This window comes from Elgaria multicarinata, chromosome 21 (assembly GCF_023053635.1).
Source record: "Elgaria multicarinata webbii isolate HBS135686 ecotype San Diego chromosome 21, rElgMul1.1.pri, whole genome shotgun sequence".
NCBI classification, from domain to species: domain Eukaryota; kingdom Metazoa; phylum Chordata; class Lepidosauria; order Squamata; family Anguidae; genus Elgaria; species Elgaria multicarinata.
This window is the reverse complement of record NC_086191.1, coordinates 6,225,385-6,248,895: the sequence shown is the minus strand read 5'-3', so window position 1 is coordinate 6,248,895 and position 23,511 is coordinate 6,225,385. Positions and strand designations below refer to the sequence as shown.

Here is a 23,511-nt window from a genome sequence, read left to right as displayed (position 1 = left end):
AACAGCAAGCCACGTTCGGCCTAACAGCAAGCAACAGATATGAGGCTCTGAACCCTGTAAAAGTAGAAAAGAGAGGGGCGGTAGGCGATGGTGGAGGTTGTACGTCCATCCTCCACTTCCCAGTCTAGTCTAAATTAAAAGACCATCATCCTGGACCTGAACTCCATCTGTAAACAAGGACGCCATTTTACTTTTCTGCACCTGAGGACGCCATCTTGGCTGCAGCAAAAGATGCGTCCAACCCAGTTTCAGACAGGCCAACGGCCTGCAAGATCTCCCAGATCTCAAAGCAACATTGGGGCCATTCCACACAGGAAAACAAAACCCGGGTTTCATCGCCGCGTCTACGCTCGGCTGGAAACGGCGGCCGGTCTCGACGACGTCCGATGAACGTCCTTCTAAGCAATGTGTGCCGAAGCATCCCTTTGGTGTGGAACATTTTGGGATGCATGCTTGGAGATAGTGGGAGTGTACCCCTAAACAACGGAGCTCAGAGATTGCATTCAGGCAGCGGCTTCCCGCATGTGGAAGCGGCTTAATGTTGCAGTGTTAAAGGGGATGAGTTTGGAGAAACACCCAGGAAAAAAAGAGGTACCAGCTAGCGCATGGTGCGCATATGTGTAGCTGATCCTCGTAGAAAGTGTGCCACCTTCCTATTTGTGCTAAAACCTCCACTGTAGGCGTGCCCAGCACATTTATTAGGGTGTGCACCCAGGGAATTATTTTTTTAATGGTGAACCTTTATTGATTACTCAGTTGTTAGTATCATAAGCGCCAGCAGAGGCCTAGTGACTGAGGGGGTGTGGTTCACGGCAGAGAGATTCCTTTTTTCACCCCTGCTGCCAGGAGCAGAGCTGCCGTAGAGCAACAGAGAACCATTCCCACTGTGTCTGGATCCCCCTCTGGATCCCTACTCAATGGCCCCCTTAATTCGGTGCTTATTGATCAAGACTTTAGTAGGGTGACCATATGACCGGATTTGCCCGGGTTTTTGATGACAAATCCAGGAGTGGGAGGGGAAATCCGGATTTTTTCCCAAAGAGCAGCTCTAATGGGAATTAACAAAAATGCTTATAACTCCATCATTTTTTTAAGATAAAGTCATGAAACTTGGCACGATGGTAGCTCTTAGGAAGGGCTTTAGTCATACCACATTTGAAACAGATCCGTTCATCCATTGATTTTTGAGGATTCTTTTAAAAATTAAGGTTTTAACATTATTATTTTTAAAATCGTCATTTTTAAAGATAAAGAGATGAAAGTTGGCACCATGAAAGCTTTTAGGTAGAGCTTTAGCCATACCAAATTTGAAACGGATCTGTTCATCCATTGATTTTTAGGAATTTTTTAAAATTTGAGGATTTAATTTTTAAAATATATATATTTTTTTAAAGATAAAAAGATGAAACAGCACCATGATTGCTCTTAACAAGGACTTTAGCGATGCCAAATTTGAAACAGATCTGTCCAACCATTGATTTTTAGGATTTTTTTAAAAAGTTTGAGGTTTTAAAATTATTTTTTAAAAATAATTTTAACATGGCGACCATGTTGTCCTCCTTTTTGGTTTCCAAAATATGGTCACCCTAGTCATTAGGGTGTGCCTGGACACATCAAGCACACCCCTTGCGCACACCTATGACCTCCATACGTTATTGGGTTACCGGCAATCAATTCAGGGACCGACACAATCCCCAAGTGGTTTTAGGCAGCGATAAGGGAAGAATTACGCCTCTTGTGGGTCGGATCTGGACTGCTATCCCAAGGTTCCTCATCAATGGTTTCAGTGGTTCCATGTGTGGTCCTGACATCCCCCCAAATTTTCCCCATCATAAAGCAGCTTTAAAACTTTCAAACAGAATCAAGAGACAATCTGCATTTAACTAATATTCAGGCAACCCAATACCCACCCATGCCTCTCCTGGTAATGGCGCCAAAAGTCTCCATAACCTATTTTGGTGCTTGAACCCCCAATTTTTGGGTCAGGGCAAAGTAGTGACCTACTAAGCCAAACGTAGTTTTCCAGTTTGGGCCGGCGGGGCACGGACGGCTAGGCTTGCAAAATTTAGTTTCAGAGAGTTGAAATTCCTGGGAGGAGCCAGGGAATGGGGCGGAGCTGGGACGGAATGTTCTGGATCAAGAGGAGGAGCTTGAATCTGGAGGGGCGGATCCAGAAGAGAAACTGAGATATTATGGGCGGAGCCAGACAAAAACCTGGAGATCCTTGGTTTTTAAACTCTGCGAGTGTTTAAACGTCAGAAATCCGAAGTACCGGTTACTTTTGGCTACTCTACCAATTGCTTTCCAGTGTTGGGATAAACCGTCTGCTTTTGAGACTGCAAAAAGAGACGTTGTAGCGCCCAGACCAGCCGCATTTACCCTGGAAGTTTTCTTTAGCTTGTCGTCTTTCTTTCTCTGTTCCATTCTTCATCTTTTAAGGAAAGAAACCTTGGTTTTGTTGCTATTCGTTATTTTTTCTTGTTGTTTGGGGGGGGCAGGAATCTGTTTGAAATATTTAAATAGGTTTTGTTTTTTTGTCGTGTAAATATCTGTTTCAAAATGTTTAATTTTAAGGGGGGGAACAGCAAGTTTAGGGCAATCCTCCTTTGAAATGTGTACAACAGGAGTATTTTAGGCTACTTTTTAATTTAATTAAATGATGGTGCATATTAATACGACTCTCTTTATTTTCTCTTTCGGTCTCTGGCCTCTCTGTTCGTTAGAGCTCACGTTCACAGGCATGCCTCCAGCGGTTTTGCGAACGCTGAACTTCTTTCTGTCCCAAGGACCTAATTCCCTTTTGGAGATGCTCAAGGCTGCCCCGTGCTGCTCATGGGCGTGGCCAAAGGCAAAATCCCCAAACTGAAAGCTTTTTTTTTTTTTTTCATTTTCAGCTCTTTCTGCCAGTCGCTAAAGGCTCCGGAGAGAGAGTTGGGCCTTTTAGAACGGAGGAAAGGATGGTACAAGAGCAAGGCGATGGCCAAACAAGCAGTCATTTGGGGAAAGGGGCGTGGCCAAATTGGGGGAACCCAAATCACTGGATTTTGCCCCAATGCATGCCAAGAGTCCCAGCTTCCATCCAAGGCACCACCAGCTAAAAAGGATCAAGTAGCAGGAGACGGAGAAAAACCTAGGTTCTGAAGAACAAGAGCTCTAAAGCCAACGATTCTGAAGGCCCCCAAGTTGGAGAAGTTGGCCGGTGGAAACCAGATGGAGCTAGACAGAGAGCCAGCTGGCTAGAAGGCCGCTTTCTATGTCTTGCAGCGGGGTTGGCTCACTGGAAATGAGCACCTGATTTGGACGCCGAATGGCCCACGCTCGATCTCTGGCGTCTCCATGTATGACTGGGGAAAGAAAACTCTCTGAAGCCTCAGGGGGTGGCAGATGTCATAGTGAGCAAGATGGTCCAAGGGGCTGATATATAGGCAGCTTCCTACACCCCCTGTGCGTGCAGGTGGGTGGTTTTAGACTCAGGGTCGGCTCTACCATAAGGCTGTGTGAGGCGGTGGCCTCAGGCGGCAAATGCTGGGAGGTGGCAGGCGGAGGTTGCAGGAGAAGTCTCTGCACCCCTGGCCTGCATCTGATGACTCATTTAGCTGGGTTCCTTCAGGTGTGGTAGAGGACACTGCCCCAGGGGGCAGTGTTGAAGGCCCGTCCAGTACATGGAAGGGGTCGCCATCTTGGCCTTGGCCTCAGGCAGCAAAATGGCTTGGGCCGGGCCGGCCTGGACTTCACGGCCTTCCCACGGTGAGGTGAGGAGCTCTTTGGGTTGGTAATATTGCCTATTCTCTTACTTCATAATGTGTTACGCTAGCCCTGCCTTCAAGCCCCTCCTGCGGAGTGGGTTCCCGGACAATTGCCCTGGAGTCCTCACCTGACAACGCCACTGAAGAGGACGCGGACGGAGCACGGATCTTCTGAACCCCTTGCGGAGCGATTGCAGGCTTCTCCGGGGGCAGGAGGGGCAGTGTCCCTTTGCTCACCCCCCCCCCCAGTCAAAAAACTCTGGTCTGGTCTGTACCCCCTTGGTCCAAGCGAACCTTTCGTACTGAAGCATCTTCAGTTGCTTCTGCTTGCAATAATCAACCATTTGCTCCCTCGCGGCTGTGTGTACAGAGTGGCTTTCGACCAAGAAAAAAAAAATATGACAAAAACTCAGGCATGGAACGTTCCCTTGGCAAAATGACATCCACGTGGCTGGCAGAGAGAGAGAGAGAAAGAGAGAGAGAGAGAGAGACAGAGAGGCACAAATTAGACATCATTCCAAACAGCTCTGTCACCAGAGTCGCCCGGAAGCCTTTTCTGTCTCCCGCACACTCCAGGTAAGCGCTGGGTTTCGTTCTCTGCGATACTTCTTATCCGCGTGCCCTCTTTAAGGTGGGTGGGGTGAGGTTTCCCCGATCCTTCACAAAGGTACTGATTCTAGGGAGGAAGGGTTGTGCTTTTGTATTATTATTATTATTATTATTATTATTATTATTATTATTATTATTACTATTATTATTATTATTTATTAAACTCGAGGCTTAAGGGTGAAGCCAGGACGATTCAGGCTTGCAAAAGGATTAACTGTGAATCGGGAGAGGACCAGTCTTCGATCCTGGGCATCTCCAGATTGGAGGGGGGGGAGAGAGAAAGAGAAGGAGACTCTTCGGTAAGACTGGGAAATCCCCGGGAAAGCCACCCCCAGGCGGAATAAGCGGAAAAAAGAGGCGGCAGGACCAATCGTCTTTTCGAATCGAAGGTGGCTTTTTCTACGAGGCGGGATGGGAGAGGCGGGTCGTTAGCTTGGTGGTACAGCCCCCGTTCTGCACGCTGGCGGACCCGGGTTCAGTCCTTGGCATCTTCAGGTAGGCGCCGCTCTGTGCCGTCGAAGCTGACAACGGAGACAGCTGGTCTGACTCAGTGTAAGAGCACTTGCTGTCTTGCCGCTTCCACCAGCCCTTGATTCAGAAGCATCACGGCTAGAATCTTGCGTTACTTTTGGAGGAAGAGACGAAATTCAGCGGCGGACCACCTGTAAAAGGGCGCCCTCGTTCCCAGGTAGGGTTAAGGGGGCCCCAGAGAGAGTGTGGACCATGAGACTGGAGGGAAGGAAATCTCTCTCCATGATGCTAGAATCGAATGAGTCTTCTTGGCAGTCAGTTCTGGCCTAGACCCCAAGGAAGTACGAGGTCCGATACATCATTAACATACCGGCTCACAACCACAAGGTGCGGCGGTTCCTATAGGATGTCTTGACTGGAGCGGGTGGCATCCCTTAAAATCTCCAGGGGAAGGGGTTTCTTGCCATTAGCATGTCCGTACCCCCCATTAGTGGGGGGAACAGATTTGTCCCTTTCTCTAGCTTGGAGTGACTGCTGCTGCCAACCCCGCATCTCTGCTGCAGCAAAAGTTTTGGCTGAGTTGCATGAGGTCAAGACCAACAGCATACCTCTTACTGATATGCTGCAGCCACAACTGCATGGGTTGATTTGAGAGAGGAGGGGGTTGGACTTGATGGCCTTTTGGTGCCCCTACACACACACACACACACACACAGTATTATGGACACATAGGCCATAGCTAGACCTAAGGTTTATCCCTGGATCGTCCAGGGGTCAAACCTGTTCATCTAGGTGACACACAGGGGATCCAGTGCTCAGGCAGGGGTGAACCCTGGATGATCCCAGGATAAACCTTAAGTCTAGCTGTGGCCACAGTTGCATTCTCCCAAGCCAATCCCTCTGATTTATAAGAACCTAAAACATGAATACAGACGTTTTTAACAGCAAATGAGCCAGGCTTTCAATCATGAGGGCTATATATTACCTCCAGTATCAGAGGCAGTGTACTGGGGACAACGGGTTGCACTCATGACCTACTTGGGGATTCCTATTGGGCTATGTTGAGCTAGATGAGACTTCCTTATCAGATCCAGCAGGGATTCTTCATATGCTCCCAAGGCAGTGGATGTGGGGGATTGAAACAAATTTATTTCAAGACTCCAAAGTGTCTCTCTGCATGATCTGCCGTACCAGAAACTGTGCCTTTGCGTGAGTTCCTGTTCCTTTTAGTCCGTTTCCCATCAACCTACTCCGGTCCCTATCGGTTGTGATGGGAGCCATAGCTCCTGAGACATACACAGTGGAGAAGAGTTTCCCCGTTGCTTCCCTGCATGTGCCTTGCGCTCAGGTTGCCTCTTCAGTTTATCCTAAGCTGCAGGGGAGAGAATATGCATAAAATGGAAATGCAAGTTTTTCTGCAGCTGGGTGTTTTAGCGTTTAATGAGTGGTTGTTTCTTTTTTAAAAAAAGTAATACATGGTGACAGATGGGAGGAGGAGAATATAAAAAGAAATAGAAAAATAAGAGTACTGTTTCAGTCTTTATAACCTTATATTAGAGCTTTCAGTTACTCGCCATTTTTTTCATAAGGCGTCTCCGTTTTATTTCCTTCCTCTTTCTCTCTTTCATTTCATCTTCCCTCTTTCCTGCCCCCCCTGTTTCAGCTTGAAAAGTCCTTTGAAGGAGGCGTAAAAAGTGTGTAGGTTATTATTGGTGGAAGAGAGCTTAGAATAAACCGGGGGGGGGGTTGCGGGGGGCTCCTTCCCACTACGCAGCAAGCCAGGAACAGCGATTTTCACAGCAGCGTGGAGCGACTTATTTTTATGCTCGTACACCCTAATAGTTACACCTGGGGGCAGATGGAGTACAAGAATTAGGGGGAACCTGTACAGTTCTGTGTTTAATTTCAAGTGTGTGTGTGTTTAAAAAAAAAACATGCTTCTGAAGACGAAAAGCTTTGGAAACAGTATTTCAGTGCACAGAAAGAGACAAGGAGAACTTGAGGCTACTTCGGTAGAAGCAGCATGGATGGGAAGTGAGGGATGGAGAATGAGAACATAAGAAGGGCCATGCTGGATCATAGAATCATAGAATAGCAGAGTTGGAAGGGGCCTACAAGGCCATCTAGTCCAACCCCCTGCTCAATGCAGGAATCCGCCCTAAAGCATCTTAGGACAAGGTTGCCTGAAATATCAGCTCCTCCTGTATAGACCTGATGGACTATGATAATCATCATAAAAGCATCAGAAGAGCCCTGCTGGATCAGACCAAGGGTCCATCTAGTCTAGCACTCTGTTCACACAGTGGCCAACCAGCCCTCGGCCAGGGACCACCAAAGCAGAACATGGTGCAACAGCACCCTCCCGCCCATGTTCCCCAGCAATACTGGAGATCGCACCCAACCATCAGGGCTAGCAGCCATGGATAGTCTTCGCCTCCAGGAAAGATTTGAAGGGAAAAGGGTCAAGGGGAAGATTTTGCCTCTGTGCCCAAGATTCTCAACCCTTCCCGGCTTTTCCATCTATCCTCTTCAACCCCTGAAATCCATTCAGTTTCAATTCAATCCATTTCAATCTGTTCATTCAATTCAACGCGGGAAAGTAATGTACCAAAATTGGGTGGGGGAGCGTTCTTTCGGGAGGATAAAACTTCTCTCTGTCTCTCTCTCTCTCTCTCTCTCACACACACACACACACCAAGCAACATATGCATTGATGCCGCTGTTTGATATAACATTGCACCATCTGTCTCGCAAGGGTGCTTTACTGAGTAACAGCAGGATAGGTCCCTGTCCCCCATGGAGCACCCAATCTAGCATTCAATACTCCCAGAGAGTCCCTTGAGGGAGGAGAAGTAAGGGATAAATGTAACTAAAGCAAAGTACACAGTGCTTTAGAGACAGCTCAGGGTTTTTTTTCTTCCTTTTTCAAAAAGGTGCCTGATAGAGGGAGACAGACAGAGGGGTGTGTGTGTGTGTGTGTGTGTGTGTGTGTGTGTGTGTGTGTGTGAGAGAGAGAGAGAGAGAGAGAGAGAGAGAGAGAGAGAGAGAGAGAAGCATTATTATTTTAAAGAGAATTAACTGTGATCCTTGACTCTCATCACAAACGGAAGCCCACACGCTGATCCACTCAGCGGATTTCATGTCCATCTCTGACAAACGTATTTCCATCTGAAGGGCGTTACAAACCTACGGTATTTCTCTCTCATTCATTAGCTGTTTCTGGCAAGCCTCAGTTGATTCCAGTCTTCGTGGGAAGGTTTTCATGACATTTGAGATGAGTTTTTAAGCATCATTCTCTTCCGCAAATGCTTGTGTTCTTTTTTAAAATAAATAAATAAATCTAGAGCAGGCAGCATTAAGTTAAACCTCATTCCATCACCTTCCCCATTATTATTATTTTTTTTAAAAAAAAAGTTTCTTCCCAGATCTGGAGAAATGTTTTGCCCTCTTTTCTAATGCAAAAACCCAGGACGAACGAAACTGATTGGTGGGAGATTCGGGACAGATAAGCGGAAGGACTCCTTCACACAGCACAGAGTTAAAATATAGGATTTGCTACCAGAAGATGGAGCGGGAACGGTCACCAACTTGGATGGCTTTAAAAGGCGGTTAGACCAATTTATGAAGGCTGTCAATGGCTAGTAGTCATGATGTGTCAGAGGCAGTATACTGGGGAAGCATGAGCTCAAGGCTGCTACGGCACTCAAGTTCTGCTTGTGGGCGTCACAAGAGGCGGCTGGTTTGTCATTCTGGGAGCAGAAGGCTAGACTAAATGGACCCTTTCAGTTTGATCCAGTGTGCTGGTTCTTTTTTCCCCCTTTTATTTAATGTTGGACCACTTTGAACTGTCTTTTTGTTGTTTATTCGTTCAGTCACTTCCGACTCTTCGTGACTTCATGGACCAGCCCACGCCAGAACCTTCTGTCGGCCGTCGCCACCTCTAGCTCCCCCAAGGTCAAGTCTGTCCCCTCCAGAATATCATCCATCCATCTTGCCCTTGGTCGGCCCCTCTTCCTTTTGCCTTCCACTTTCCCTAGCATCAGCCTCTTCTCCAGGGTGTCCTGTCTTCTCATTATGTGGCCAAAGTACTTCAGTTTTGCCTTTAATACCCTTCCCTCAAGTGAGCAGTCTGGCTTGATTTCCTGGAGTATGGACTGGTTTGATCTTCTTGCAGTCCAAGGCACTCTCAGAATTTTCCTCCAACACCACAGTTCAAAAGCATCTATCTTCCTTCACTCAGCCTTCCTTATGGTCCAGCTCTCGCAGCCGTAGGTTACTACGGGGAATACCATTGCTTTAACTATGCGGACCTTTGTTGTCAGTGTGGTGTCTCTGCTCTTAACTATTTTATCAAGATTTGTCATTGCTCTCCTCCCGAGAAGTAAACGTCTTCTGATTTCCTGGCTGCAGTCAGCGTCTGCAGTAATCTTTGCGCCCAGAACTACAAAGTCTGTCACTGCCTCCACGTTTTCTCCCTCTATTTGCCAGTTATCAATCGAGCTGGTTGCCATAATCTTGGTTTTTTTGAGGTTTAACTGCAACCCGGCTTTTGCACTTTCTTCTTTCACCTTTGTCATAAGGCTCCTCAGCTCCTCCTCGCTTTCAGCCATCAAAGTGGTGTCATCTGCATATCTGAGATTGTTAATGTTTCTTCCTGCGATTTTAACTCCAGCCTTGGATTCGTCAAGCCCAGCTGTCTTTACCCCACCTTAAAAACTCTTTTAGGGTCCCTACACATAGGTTGTTGCATCTCTCCTGAGGACAATCTGCCTTGTCTTTTGTTGGCCGGGCTTTGAGGAGGCTTGTGATATGACTGAGCCAAAGGTTTCTCAAGGGAGACCATTCAACTTGAAATAGACATATCTCTCTCACTCACTCACACGCACACAAAGAGAGAGATAGATTGAAAGAACTAACATCTGCAAAAGGAGTCAAAGGACAGAAAATGTTACCAACCAATGTTGACCACAGTGATCCTTTGAAATAAAAACTCAGCTGCTATATCTGGGCCATTCTGGGAGGCAGGGACAGTGGTAACTGTGGAGGTGACTCTTTCCTCCCCAGAATTCCCTGTAACTATGTTATATCAAGACATTCTGTGAGGAGAAAATGGCAGTTGTCGTGGTGTTCGCCATTTCCCCCCCCCCCCCGAATACAACGATGCTACGCAATGTCTGGGCCATTCTGGGAGGTGGGAATAGTGGTGATTTTGCCGGGGACCATTTCCCCACCCCCAGAATACCCTGTAACTGTGTTATATCTGGGACATTCTGGGAGGAGAAAATGGCGGTTGTCGTGGTGGTCGCCATTTTTCCCCCAGAATGCACCGATACTACACAATGTCTGGGGCATTCTGGGAGGGGAAAACAGCAGTGGAGAATTGGTTGAATCTGTGTGGAACCCTGGCCATCAACCATGTGATTGGAGCTTTAAAAGAAAAAGAGAAAAAGATCACTGGTGGGGGGTGTTTGGATGGGTCTTTAAAAGGCCACGTGCGTTAAGTCCTCCCATAAGCTTTTCACGGATTTTTACCTCACTCCATCCCACACAGAAATGGTGAAAATACCCCCGCCCCCTTCCAGTGAATGAGGCGACAAATTGAACGAGGCTAATTTCATTGCACACTGAGAGGACTCGTAACTTTGGGCAGAGACACTTTTAAACCCGGTAGGGTGCAGCCACCATAAGGGATTGGAGTCGTGAGCAAACATCTAAGGACCTTCCCTGTCCATCATCTCCCACAATCAACAGCCCACCGGCTTGTTCTGGTCGCCCCTGAGATGCGGCTCAAATCCTTGCTTTCGGAGGAGCTGTCCAGCAGATTCAGCGTAGAGGGGAGCTGTCCAGCAAGGAAGCACAGCCTGGATAACAGGGGAGATATCCAGCAAGGAAGCACAGCCAGGATAACAGGGGAGATATCCAACAAGGAAACACAGACAGGATAACGGGAGATATCCAGCAAGGAAGCACAGCCAGGATAACAGGGGAGATATCCAGCAAGGATAAAAGGGGAGATATCCAGCAAGGAAGCACAGCCAGGATAACGGGGGAGATATCCAACTAGGAAGCACAGCCAGGATAACGGGGGAGATATCCAACAAGGAAGCACAGCCAAGATAACAGGAGAGATATCCAACAAGGATAAAAGGGGAGATATCCAGCAAGGAAGCACAGCCAGGATAACAGGGGAGATATCCAACAAGGAAACACAGACAGGATAACGGGAGATATCCAGCAAGGAAGCACAGCCAGGATAACAGGGGAGATATCCAACAAGGATAAAAGGGGAGATATCCAGCAAGGAAGCACAGCCAGGATAACAGGGGAGATATCCAACAAGGAAACACAGACAGGATAACGGGAGATATCCAGCAAGAAAGCACAGCCAGGATAACAGGGGAGATATCCAGCAAGGATAAAAGGGGAGATATCCAGCAAGGAAGCACAGCCAGGATAACGGGGGAGATATCCAACTAGGAAGCACAGCCAGGATAACGGGGGAGATATCCAACAAGGAAGCACAGCCAAGATAACAGGAGAGATATCCAACAAGGAAGCACAGCCAGGATAACGGGGGAGATATCCAGCAAGGAAGCACAGCCAGGATAACAGGGGAGATATGCAGCAAGGAAGCACAGCCAGGATAACAGGGGAGATATCCAACAAGGAAACACAGACAGGATAACGGGAGATATCCAGCAAGAAAGCACAGCCAGGATAACAGGGGAGATATCCAGCAAGGATAAAAGGGGAGATATCCAGCAAGGAAGCACAGCCAGGATAACGGGGGAGATATCCAACTAGGAAGCACAGCCAGGATAACGGGGGAGATATCCAACAAGGAAGCACAGCCAAGATAACAGGAGAGATATCCAACAAGGAAGCACAGCCAGGATAACGGGGGAGATATCCAGCAAGGAAGCACAGCCAGGATAACAGGGGAGATATGCAGCAAGGAAGCACAGCCAGGATAACAGGGGAGATATGCAGCAAGGAAGCACAGCCAGGATAACAGGGGAGATGTCCAACAAGGAAGCACAGCACGATTTGAGGTTGCTGCAGGCCTGGCTGGGCTGAGCAGCTTTACAATTGGTGACCCTGCCCTACCACTAGACTTTCAGCCCTCATCCAGAAGTCAGGACAGGTCAGATGCCTTCACAAGTAGGACCGAGCGAGAGTTGACCTACTCCTGAGATTCTGGGAACGATCTTGGCAGGTCACCATTCTTTTTTACGCAGTGTTTCGCCAACCATCCTAGGCCTTTTTCCAAGACAACTGGAATCCTGGTTGCTCAGTGAGGTCTTGAATCCTGTGGAGTTCTTTCCACGGCTTCTTCCACACGGCTCAGTAGCTCTACTGAGGCCACATAACACTGGTCTTAAAGGAACTGCACTGGCTGCCTATACGCTTCTGATCGGAATTCAAGATGCTGGTAATGACGTTTAAAGCCCTAAACGGTTTGGGACCCCAATACTTGAGGGAGCGCCTCTCCCTATATATGCCTGCCCGAGACTTGAGATCCCTTCTCCGCATCCCACCTACGCTATGGTGGGACAAGGGAGAGGGCCTTCTCTGTGGTGGCACCCCGACTGTGGAATGCCCTCCCCTTGGAGGCCCGACTGGCACCAACGCTGATTTTATTCCGGCGCCAAGTGAAAACACGCCTTTTTAACAAAGCTTTGAATGGTTAAATTCACTAAGATGGCACGTGGTTTTAACTGTTTTAATTGTTTTACTGCTTTTACTATATATATATATATTGGTTTATGGTTTAATTTGTTTTTAGCTGTGTACATTTACTGTTTTATATATGCTTTTATCTGTACGCCGCCCTGAGATCTTAATGATATAGGGCGGGATATAAATGTTTTAAATAAATAAAATAAATAAATACTTTGGGAACAAATCCGGGTAATTTGGATCTCCAAAACCCAGGGAGAAATTTGGATGTGGAGAATTTCAGATGCATTATTTCATTACTTTTTTGGGGGGGGAGGGGGGACACGACTCAGCGTTGCCCATCTCTCTGCATCCCCATTCAAATTCACCTTGCATGCCGGTAACTTTGCTGGTATGGGACAGCAGGCCAGAAAAACAGGGGCCATTCGGAGATTGTTTGGCAGGCATCGTCTGTTCTGAGCTTCCCGGCATCTCCCAATTCTGCAGTCACATCGCGTGTGCGTGCCCAATGCGATTGCATTAAGCTAATTAAATCTCCCTTTTAAGATGAGAACAGCGGTGCCAAAGCACCAAAGCTCACAGCTCAATTCAAGAACCTCGGACCTTGTTGCAAATTCCCTGACTCCGACGTTTCAGAGAAGGTTTCTGGGACTACATTTGCCCATCTTACAGCCACGTCTTGGGACGCCTGACTGTTAGAGCGGTATGACAATGGAACCAGTTGCCTGGTGAGGTTGTGGGCTCTCCCACACTAGAGGCCTTCAAGAGGCAGCTGGACAACCATCTGTCAGGGATGCTTTAGGGTGGATTCCTGCCTTGAGCAGGGGGTTGGACTCGATGGCCTTGTAGGCCCCTTCCAACTCTGCTATTCTATGAAAGGCGAATAGATTTATTATACCCTCGGTTTTTGTGCACTAGAGTCCACACTCCATCATCCAACATCTCGACCGTTGATCCACGGAAACGTATGCTTTGGTAAGTCATTCCTTAAGGGTGCAATCCTATGCACGTTTAGACGAAAAATAACGTTCTAAACTCCTAGCATAGAATCATAGAATAGCAGAGTTGGAAGGGGCCTACAAGGCCATCGCAGGAATCCACCCTAAAGCATTCCCCAGCCAGTATGTCTAAACATGTATAGGGTTGTAACCTACATCTCTTATGATGCTGATGTATCATCTTGACCCCCCTGTCCTTCTTCTGGAGAGAAGAGCAGGACTGAGCACCGCTCAGCACCCTGGGCCTTTTCTTGCAGCAACAACTAAGGCTGTGCACGCACCCCCCAAACCGCTTTGGATCCTGATCCGGACCCTCCGGATCGGGCCCAAACCAGTTTGGGTCGATCCGGACGTCCCCCTGACCTGCTCCGGAACAGGATCTGGAACGAGATCCAGAGGTCCGGATCGATATTCGGATGCCATTTTGCACCCCCTTCCCCACTTACCTGCTCGGAGGCAGGTAAGTGGGGAAGAAGGGACAAAATTACGTCCGAATAAGCCCCCCTTACCTGGCTCCACCATCCACCGCCACACGGACTGCGGCAGACAGGGGAGCCAGGTAAGCCCCCTCCCTCCTTACCTGGCTCCGCTGACATCACCGCACGGACTGTGGCAGCAGACGGGGGAGCCAGGTAAACCCCCCTCCCCACTTACCTGGCTCGGAAGCTTCGGAACAGTCCTAATCGATTCGGACCGTTCCGAACTGCTTCAGGTCGATCCGGGCCTCCCTCGATCCGCTCCGGAACCGGATTTAGGAGGTCCGGATCGGCCCGCTCCGCTTCGGATTCGGGGATCCGAAACAGAGCGGAGCACAGCCCTAGCAACAACATCAAGTGCCGGAGACTCTGTGTCCCGCTCCAAATTGCTGCGTCCTGTTCCAATTGCACCTCCGCCTCCCTGCGCTTCTGTCCTGTTTCCAGTTTGCTTCTAAATCCTCTCTTGCCTCTATTTTTTTTTTTAATGCATCTCCTGGAGCCACGCCAAGGGAACACTTAGAAGAAATTATATGCCTGGCCGATGGAGCTGGACAGCAACGTGATGACCATAAAGAAATCTATGGACCAATCTGCATTACAAATCTCCTCTGGTTTAACCTGACAACAGGGGATTCTGGGAGCTGTGCTTCTGTCCCAGGGGACAGATAATTCTCAGCTGAGGGATATCTTATTTATTGGTTGGTTGGTTATATTTATATCATGCCTTTCCTTCAAGGAACCCAAAGCAGCTTAGATAATCCTTCTCCTTTCCATTTTAGCCTCACGACAACCCTGCGAGGGAGGTTAAGCTGAGAGTCAGTGACGGGCCCAAAGTCACCCAGTGAGCCTCATGACCTAGTGGAGGGGGGGGACTAGAACCCGGATCTACTGAGACTCAGCCCAGTACTCTAACCACGACACCACACTGCTTCTGGATATTGGTGTGGATGTATTTTGGAAGGCGCAGTTCCTGAAGGTTTTCTGTGTAGTTTTTTGATGCAATGCCAGTGACTGATGTGACTAACTGGATAATTGTGACCTTTCCCTGTTGCCAGAGTTCTTTAACTTCTATGGCCAGTGGTGTATATTTTTCTGTCTTCTCCTCTTCCTTTCCTAAAATATTTTTGTTATTAGGTATTGCTATGTCTATGCTGGTTATTTTACCGTAATACACTTGATTGATTGATTGATTGATTGCTATGTCAATGAGGTACATGTGGTTTTCTTTTTTGTATTATTATTATTATTATTATTATTATTATTATTATTATTATTCCTTCTCTCTCCACAGCAAGTAAGCATTAAGCTTGTGGGTCAGAAAACTGACCGGGCGCCACTGAAGAACTGGAATCTGTGGGCCCTTTGACCATCCAATTCCGCACAACCACATCCGTTCCTGCTATGGTCATGATCAGAGGTCAGCACATGGCCTTCTGGGAAAAGGCGGGTGGATTCCCGTTCCTATACTTGTGGAAAGCATTTTGCTTCTCGGATAATTGGATCGAAGAAAAGACTGAATCAGTCACAATTTGGGGTTCTTGTTTTAATTGAGGTGTATTAATCATTTCCTCCAATTTAATTACAAATACAGAATTGCCTGAAAGAAAGAGAGAGAGAGAAAGAGAGAGAGAGAGAGAGAGAGACTTTTCCTTAAGAGAGAAAAAAAGTAGGGATGTGCTCCGCTTCTCCTCGGACCGGAGAAGCAGAAGAGGATCGGGGGAGCAGCGGAGCATTGCGGAGCAGATCGAGGTGAAGGCGGATCCTTCGCCTCGATCTGGAGCTCCACAAAAAAGGTAAGGGGGGGTTACTTGGCCATGCAGCGACGGCGTCAGAGCCAGGTAAGGGGGCAAGGGGGAGGGGGGTCTTACCTGCATCCGTCGCGGCCTGTCGCCACCTTCACTAGAGCCCGCGGCTCAACCAGGAAGTGAAGGCCGCAATCGGGGCCTACGGTTCCTGGTTGAGCCGCGGGCTCTAGTGAAGCTGGGCTGGGCTGGGACGGACACAGGTAAGGGGGAGGAGGGAGGGGGGCCTTACCTGGTGCCACTCCCCGCCGCTGCGGAGCTCCGATTCAGAGCCGGAGCTCCACAGCGGAGTGGATCCTAGGCAGATCGAGGTGGGGCGGAGCGGGCCTGATCCGCAATTTGCGGATCGGGCGCGAAGAGGATCGGGGGGGGGTCCGTGCACATCCCTAAAAAAAAGTCATGGAACTCTACTCCAGATAAGGAACTCTACTCCAGATTAAAGCCATTTGGACTGAGAGTTCTGCGTCTGTACATCCGGTGTAGACACTGACATACTTGATAAATGGATCTGGACTCAGAACTCTTAGTCCAATTGCCTTAATCTGGAGGAGAATTCCTAAGCAATAAATCAGCCACGCTTCTCTGGGTTGTTATTTCTCTGCTAGGGATTTTTTTTTCATATTCTCTGTGATATGAATGATTATGTCATATAACCATCTCTTAAGTCCTGGCTGTTCCTCTGGGTCTTACAGAACCCTGATACCTTCCCCCCGGGGTATATTTGTTGAGATGCTTAAACCCCACCCGAGCAAAATGTGAAACAGTAGTAGAGAGTGCGCCTGACCGTGTGCAGAGGTCTTTCCCTTGCTTCAGAGTCACAAATCCACGTTGCAGTTAGGAAATAAGGCAAAGGCTTTTCGCTCAGAGAGACACCGCCTCTGAGGTCCGTTGCGCCTGAGTAACGCTTCTTTACCTGTTGTTTAGATCTTTGCTTCCACAAACAGCCTGAACTAACTGAGCCATTTCTTTACCTGTGTTCCAGAGCCAGAGAAAGAAAACTGGGTAGTTCTCCTACAAGAGCTAGAAAGGGGCAGAAAATGGTGACTGCCTGGGATCTCTGCTTCAGGTCAGTTCGTACGTCCCCTTTCTGAGCCGTAACTCTATAACTTAAAGGCTGGTGTGGGGTCTGCATTCCTGGCAGGGATAAGGACGCAGACAAGCTGGAGCGTGTTCAGAGGAGGGCAACCAGGGTGATCAGAGGTCTGGAAACAAAGCCCTATGAAGAGAGACTGAAAGAACTGGGCATGTTTAGCCTGGAGAAGAGAAGATTGAGGGGAGACATGAGAGCACTCTTCAAATACTTAAAAGGTTGTCACACAGAGGAGGGCCAGGATCTCTTCTCAATCCTCCCAGAGTGCAGGACACGGAATAACGGGCTCAAGTTAAAGGAAGCCAGATTCCGGCTGGACATCAGGAAAAAACTTCCTGACTGTTAGAGCAGTGCGACGGTGGAATCAGCTACCTAGGGAGGTTGTGGGCTCTCCCACACTAGAGGCCTTCAAGAGGCAGCTGGACAACCATCTGTCAGGGATGCTTTAGGGTGGATTCCTGCATTGAGCAGAGGGTTGGACTGGATGGCCTTGTAGGTCCCTTCCAACTCTGCTATTCTATGATTCTATAAGAAGAGATTTTCTGGATCAGACCAAGAGTCCATCGAGTCCAGCACTCTGTGCACACACAACCAGCTCCCAAGCAGGACAGGAGTGCAATAGCAACCTCCTGCCCATGTTCCACGGCAACTGACGTATATAGGCTTACTCCCTCAAATCTTGGAGGTAGCACACAGGGCTCGTCGCCATGGAAAGCCTTCTCCTCCAGGGATGTAGCCAACCCCCTTTTCAAGCCATCCGAATTGGTGGCCATCACTACATCTTGTGGGAGTGAGTTCCACAGCTTAACTCTGCACTGTGTGATCCTTTCATCCATCCTGTCTCTCCCAGCCATCCGCTTCATGGGGTTCTGGTATTTTGAGGGAGGGAGAAAAATGTCTCCCTGTCCACATTCTCCCCACCGGGTATTGTTTTGCACAGTTCTATCATGTCTTCCCTTACCTCCCTTTAATCTAGGAATGCTTCTTGCTTTCTAGATAAAATAGGAATGCTTCTAGATTTCTCTTCAAATGCATTTCTCCCTAAATTTTGGATTGGTGAACTGCGTGGCTTTGTTCCAAAAGGGGAACAGATCCATTCACCGCTCACCTTTTCATTTCCAAACGTTGGGCACTTGTGTGATGTGTCCTGGGATGGTGTCAAGGGTAGGCACGTTTGGGCCGTGGTTGAGGGCCCACACCCTACCAAGCAAGCAAGTGGGAGCCATGACGAAGAAGAGGAGGGCAAGCCAGAGCAGCTGGTGAAAATGGCGGTGAGAAGGTGGACTCGCTGAGGAGGGAGGCTCACTGAGGGCAGCTTGCCTAAGGTTTTCCAAAACCCTGGAGCACTAGGACCCTGTCTTAATGAGGGGTTTGCCCCGGAGTGGATTCGGAGTGGCGGCAGGTCATCTATATGATGCATACTGAAGGGGCAAACTCCCGAAACTCTGCTTCAAAAAAAGTCAGGCAATTACCCCAACTTTTTTTAAGTGGAAGTGGGCCACAGCCGATGGGGAACCCTGATTCCCTGCCTCTGGAGGCCAGGCAGGTGCCAACTTTAAACTTTGCATTCCTTCCAGCGCCTCCTGGATGCTTCGTTGTTCCAGGAAGCTAACAACCAGTTTATTTTGCACTTCGTTTATTTTATTTTTTAAAAAAATGTCCTTTTCATGTGGTTTTGTTCTGCTGTCAATCTGTTTTATCACGTCCACCGCTCCGAAATCCTGAATGGGGAGCGGTATATAAATATTGTAAATAAATAAATAAACATATTTTTTTAAAATAAATAAAAAATCAACCATTTAGAAGGGGGGGCGGGTAAAATGTGGTGAAGCGGCACAGAATCTGGGATCAAGGGGAAGGGCGCGTGGCAACATTGGGACCCCGAACGGGCCAGATTTTGAGTGGTAAAACAGCTCAGGGAAAGAATTAAGCAGGCGTCCCTGCTTCCCCCCCCCCCCCGCCCTCCACTACAGATTGCATAAAGTCACAGCCTTCCGCTTTGATTTCGCTTCGGGCTATTAAAAGGGTTGGGCGCTTCGCGGCTATGTACCGGGTCCAGTCCAGGCCTCCGGTTCCCTCCCAAAGGGTTAGCCAAGTTAAATGCCACCTTTAATGAGGATGTAATTACATAAATGATGATTCACCGCCAATTAGGTGTCACCTGAAGTAAAGTGTGTGCGTGTGTGGGGTGTGTGTTTCCTTTCTCCGCAGGAAAGGGTGTAAAGCAAAGTTGTATAAGCAGACGCCAGGTGACCTCGGATGGCGTAACCAGAGCAAAACGTTAGGCCCCGTTGAAGGAGAGTTTTCCGGCTCTGCGTTGGGTAAGTATCCCGGCATTTTCCCCTTTTGGAGAAAAGCCCAGGGGAGGGAGGCGAACCAACCCTCAGACTCTCAGCTTACGGCAACGCTGTTGCGGCTGAGCGAAGGGTGGAGTCCCTCGCCGCCATTTCCCAAGGGCTCCGGCACCAAACAGGGGCCCAAGCTGCCCAACCCCGTTCTCTGCATGCATTTGGTTTAAACCCATTTTACAGCTGCAAGGTTAGACGATTCGTTTTGATGGGGAGGTTTGTGGGAAACCGCCATGCAATACGTTCCATGTTTCCTCAGCGGAAAGTCCCGTGTCTCAATCAATCAATTTAGTATTTCTTACGGTCGCAGAGCTGCAAAATCAATATAAAACATACAAGGGATAAGTAATAAGTGACATAAAAACAAAATACAGCTTGGTGAATCCTCTCTGGAGGATTGCAACGTTATTTTTCTCATTTGCATTGAGGTCGTAAGAAACTTAGAGACCCTTTCAGTGATATGGGAGGACCCATCCCTTAAATGAATTAATACCAACGTAGTGGGGTTACATCCAGAAAAGGCTTTTAATAATGGAAAGTTCATTGGGACTTACTCCCAAGTTAAGGTGCTTAGGATCCAATCCTATGCAGGTTTTGACAGGAAAAAGTCCTACAGCTCCTAGCATTCCCCAGTGGGGGATTCTGGGAGTTGAAGTTTTTTTCCCTGTCTAAACACACATAAGACATCAGGAAAAACTTCCTGACTGTTAGAGCAGTACGACAATGGAACTAGTTACCTAGGGAAGTGGTGGGCTCTCCCACACTAGAGGCCTTCAAGAGGCAGCTGGACAACCATCTGTCAGGGATGCTTTAGGGTGGATTCCTGCCTTGAGCAGGGGGTTGGACTTGATGGCCTTGTAGGCCCCTTCCAATTCTACTATTCTAAGACTGTGCTTCTGGAATTGTAGCCATAGGCAAAACAGTCTGAGGTAATCCCATCTTTCACCCGGCCTTCCCAAAGCCACCCGATCAACTGCTAAACATTGATATTTTGCTGTGAATCTTATCCACTGAAATCTCTCTCACACATACACTCAAATGGCCTTTTTGGGATACTAAAAGGGTCACATTTAGCTTCAAAACAAGCTCAGTTTGGCCGGTTTCATGTTCCGTAGCGCTAACACGGCCAAATTGCGTCAAAGGTGAGCTACGGTGGCCGTGACAGCTAAATGGAAGCGCCGCCTTCATGAGCAATCTACCGCCGTTACAAACAAGATGGCGGCAGGCCTTCCAAAACTACCACCGCTATCATCAGAGGGGAACCTTCTTTTGCAGATGATCTAGGGCAGTGGTCTTCAACTGGTCCTGTCCCGAGACCCACCTCGGTCTCCCAACCTGCAACACGAGACCCACTTTCAAAATTGCCCAACGAGGCCGCAACAGCTTTGCCATGACCCATCTGGACCCACTTTTGGCTGCGCGGCGTCTAGGGCAGGATTTGGGCAATTTGTGGCCCTCTGGGAGTTTGGGCCTACAACTCCCATAAGCCTTAACCAGCATAGACGATGGAGAGGAATGATGGGAGCTTTAAGCCGAAACGTCCATTGGGCCATCAGTGGTCCACCCTCAATCGAGGGGTCTCTCTTCGCTCTTGTTTAATTCCCTCCTTTTCATTGCAAAGCTCTCATGATGTTGTTTTCTGTCACTTTCCGCAAATAAGCAAGATGGCAGACAGAAGCTTGCTGGGTTCTCCCTTCTCCTGGTCGAGTTGGCGGACGTCCCTCCTCTTCCTTCTCCCAGCGGCCCTCCTGATGGGATCTGGATGGAGCTGCCCTTCGAAATGCCAATGCCCAGACCAGGAGAAAGTGGTCTTTTGCAACAGCCGCAACCTGACGACTGTGCCGGGCAGGATCCCACCCGATTCCGAGTTCCTGGACCTGAGCCGGAACTCTCTCCGCACGTTGCGCCAGGGCATGTTCACCCGCCTCGAGGCCCTTAAAGAGCTGGACCTGAGCCATAACGTCATCTCCAACATCGAACACGGGGCCTTCAACCGGCTGCAGAAGTTGATGACCCTCCGGCTGAAGGGGAACAGGTTGAAGATGGTGCCAGAGGGTGTCTTCATGGAGCTGCCCAACCTCTCTGTCCTGGACATCAGCACCAACCAGATCCTCCTCTTCCTCGACCGCTCCTTCAAGGACCTGTCCAATCTCCGGAGGCTGGAGACAGGGGAGAACCACCTGGTCTTCATTTCGGGCCAAGCGTTCAGCGGCCTCCACCACCTCCAACAGCTGACGCTGGAGAAGTGCAACTTGACCAACATCCCAACAGAAGCCCTCTCCCACCTCCACCAACTTGTAGAACTCCACCTCAAGGTCTTGAACGTCAGCATCATTCCCAACCACTCCTTCAGGAAACTCCATCACCTGAAGGTTCTGGAGATCCACCGGTGGCCTTTCTTGAGGACACTGGAGCCTCTCAGCCTCTCCGGCTTGAACCTCACTTCCTTGTCCATCACCAGATGCAACCTCCATGACATTCCTTACAAAGCCATCAAGCACTTGGCTCATCTCCGGGTCCTCGATCTCTCTTCCAACCCGATCTCCGTGATCCGTGGTCGGAAGTTGGTTGAGCTCTCCCGCCTCCGGGAGTTCCACCTCACAGGCGGCCGGCTGTCCACAATCCAGGCCGAAGCCTTTCGAGGTCTCCTCCACTTCCGTGTCCTCAACGTCACGGGCAATGACTTGCGGACTCTTGAGGAAGGCGTCTTCCACTCTGTGGGGAATCTGGAAGTCCTCCGACTGGACAGAAACCCCTTGGCTTGCGACTGCCGCCTCCTATGGATAATTCGGAGGAGAAGGAGGTTGAATTTTGAGGCCCAGCCGCCCATCTGTGCTACCAACTCCACAAGAGCAGGGAAAGTTTTCCATAAATTCTCAGACGTCCCACCGGGCCACTTCACCTGTCGGAAGCCAACGATTGAGGACAAATCTCCGCAGGGAGTGAGCGTCGAGGAAGGCAGCCAGGCAAATTTCACTTGCAGGAGCGACGGAGACCCTCCGCCCATAGTTTTCTGGGTGTCGCCTCAAAACCAGACCTTGGACGCCAGCCGCAAGGGCCGGATCATGGTCCTTCCTGACGGCACGCTGAGAATCCAGTACGCCTTGCCTGAAGACAGCGGGCTGTACCGTTGCGTGGCCAGCAACGTGGCGGGCAACGACACCATGGCGGCCAACCTCCAGGTCTCCGAAGCGGTCTTCAATGACTCCTTCATCGGCGACGGCCCTGACTTTCTCAACGAGACGCAGGCCCACCGCCCATTCCTGGTGGACACTGGGACTTTGGTGGGAATCCTAGCCCTCGGTATCGTGCCCTTCCTGTGCTCCGTGGCCATTTGCTTCGTCTTCATCTCCCTCTGGAGCAAGGGCCGAGAGAACATGAAGCACCACGTGATCGATTCGGTACCCCGGGTCTCCCGCGGTTACAAGGCCATGTCTAGCCAACGCAGGATGGCACCTAAAAAACCCAAATGAACTTCCAAGCTGGCTTCCAACAGGGAGACAGACGGTGCTGTTCTGTTCTCCTCAAACGCCAGCACCTCCAAGCCGAGGGAAGTCTTCCATTCCCACCGAATTTCTGCCCTTCACTTGCCCCGCCCCACCTCCACCCCAAGGGGTGTATTTCTTGACCCAAGGAAAGCACAGGTTTTCCATCCCGCCTGGAGAGTTTCAAACCAGTATGGAGGCCTCTCTCCGAAAGAGATCCTTTTCACACCAAGGTGGCCCAGAGTAAACGTCCCCTCAATTTTAATCGGAAGAAAAAAGAATAATTCTCTCTTTTTTTTTATGATTAAAAACAGCAAGAAGAAATTGCATCTTTTTATTGTAATAAAGTGACACAGTGGGTGGAGTCCCCGTCTCAGTCAAGGTCAAATTTGGCATTTGTCTACCGGGTATTATCCCAAGGGTCGCACTCGATAACAACGGCATCCTTGCGCAACGGCGAGGGCATGCCGGCATATCCCACTGCTGCCACCTGACTGGACAGCTGGGTCTCAGAGCTGCCCGCTTCATTTCCCATAATGCTCTGGGGCATGCTGGTGGCTCCAGCATCAGTGTGGCAGGGAATCCGCTCCGGGTTTCAGTCAGAGCCAGTCAGGATTCTCAAAGAGCTCTCCGAGGGGCCTGAATCTATTTGGGAAAGAGGGTTCGGCACCTTGGTAGCTCCTTTGGAGTGCTAACTGGTTCTGACTGAAACCCGGAGCGGATTCATCGTTCCATGAAACCGGACCCCCTCTGAGGGGCGCCCTGGAGGCTATTGGAGCACCGCTGTTTACCGTGGCCTCTGTTCA

At 49.2% G+C, this 23,511-nt stretch overlaps 1 protein-coding gene across 1 annotated transcript; it reads left to right on the top strand.

The window, feature by feature from the left end:
* Positions 1-20,884: 20,884 nt before the first annotated feature.
* On the top strand, positions 20,885-22,953 carry LINGO4 (leucine rich repeat and Ig domain containing 4). The gene has a single exon (XM_063145811.1). The coding sequence runs from the start codon at positions 20,885-20,887 to the stop codon at positions 22,691-22,693; it is 1,809 nt and encodes a 602-aa protein (XP_063001881.1). The 3' UTR covers positions 22,694-22,953.
* The last annotated feature ends 558 nt before the right edge of the window (positions 22,954-23,511 follow it).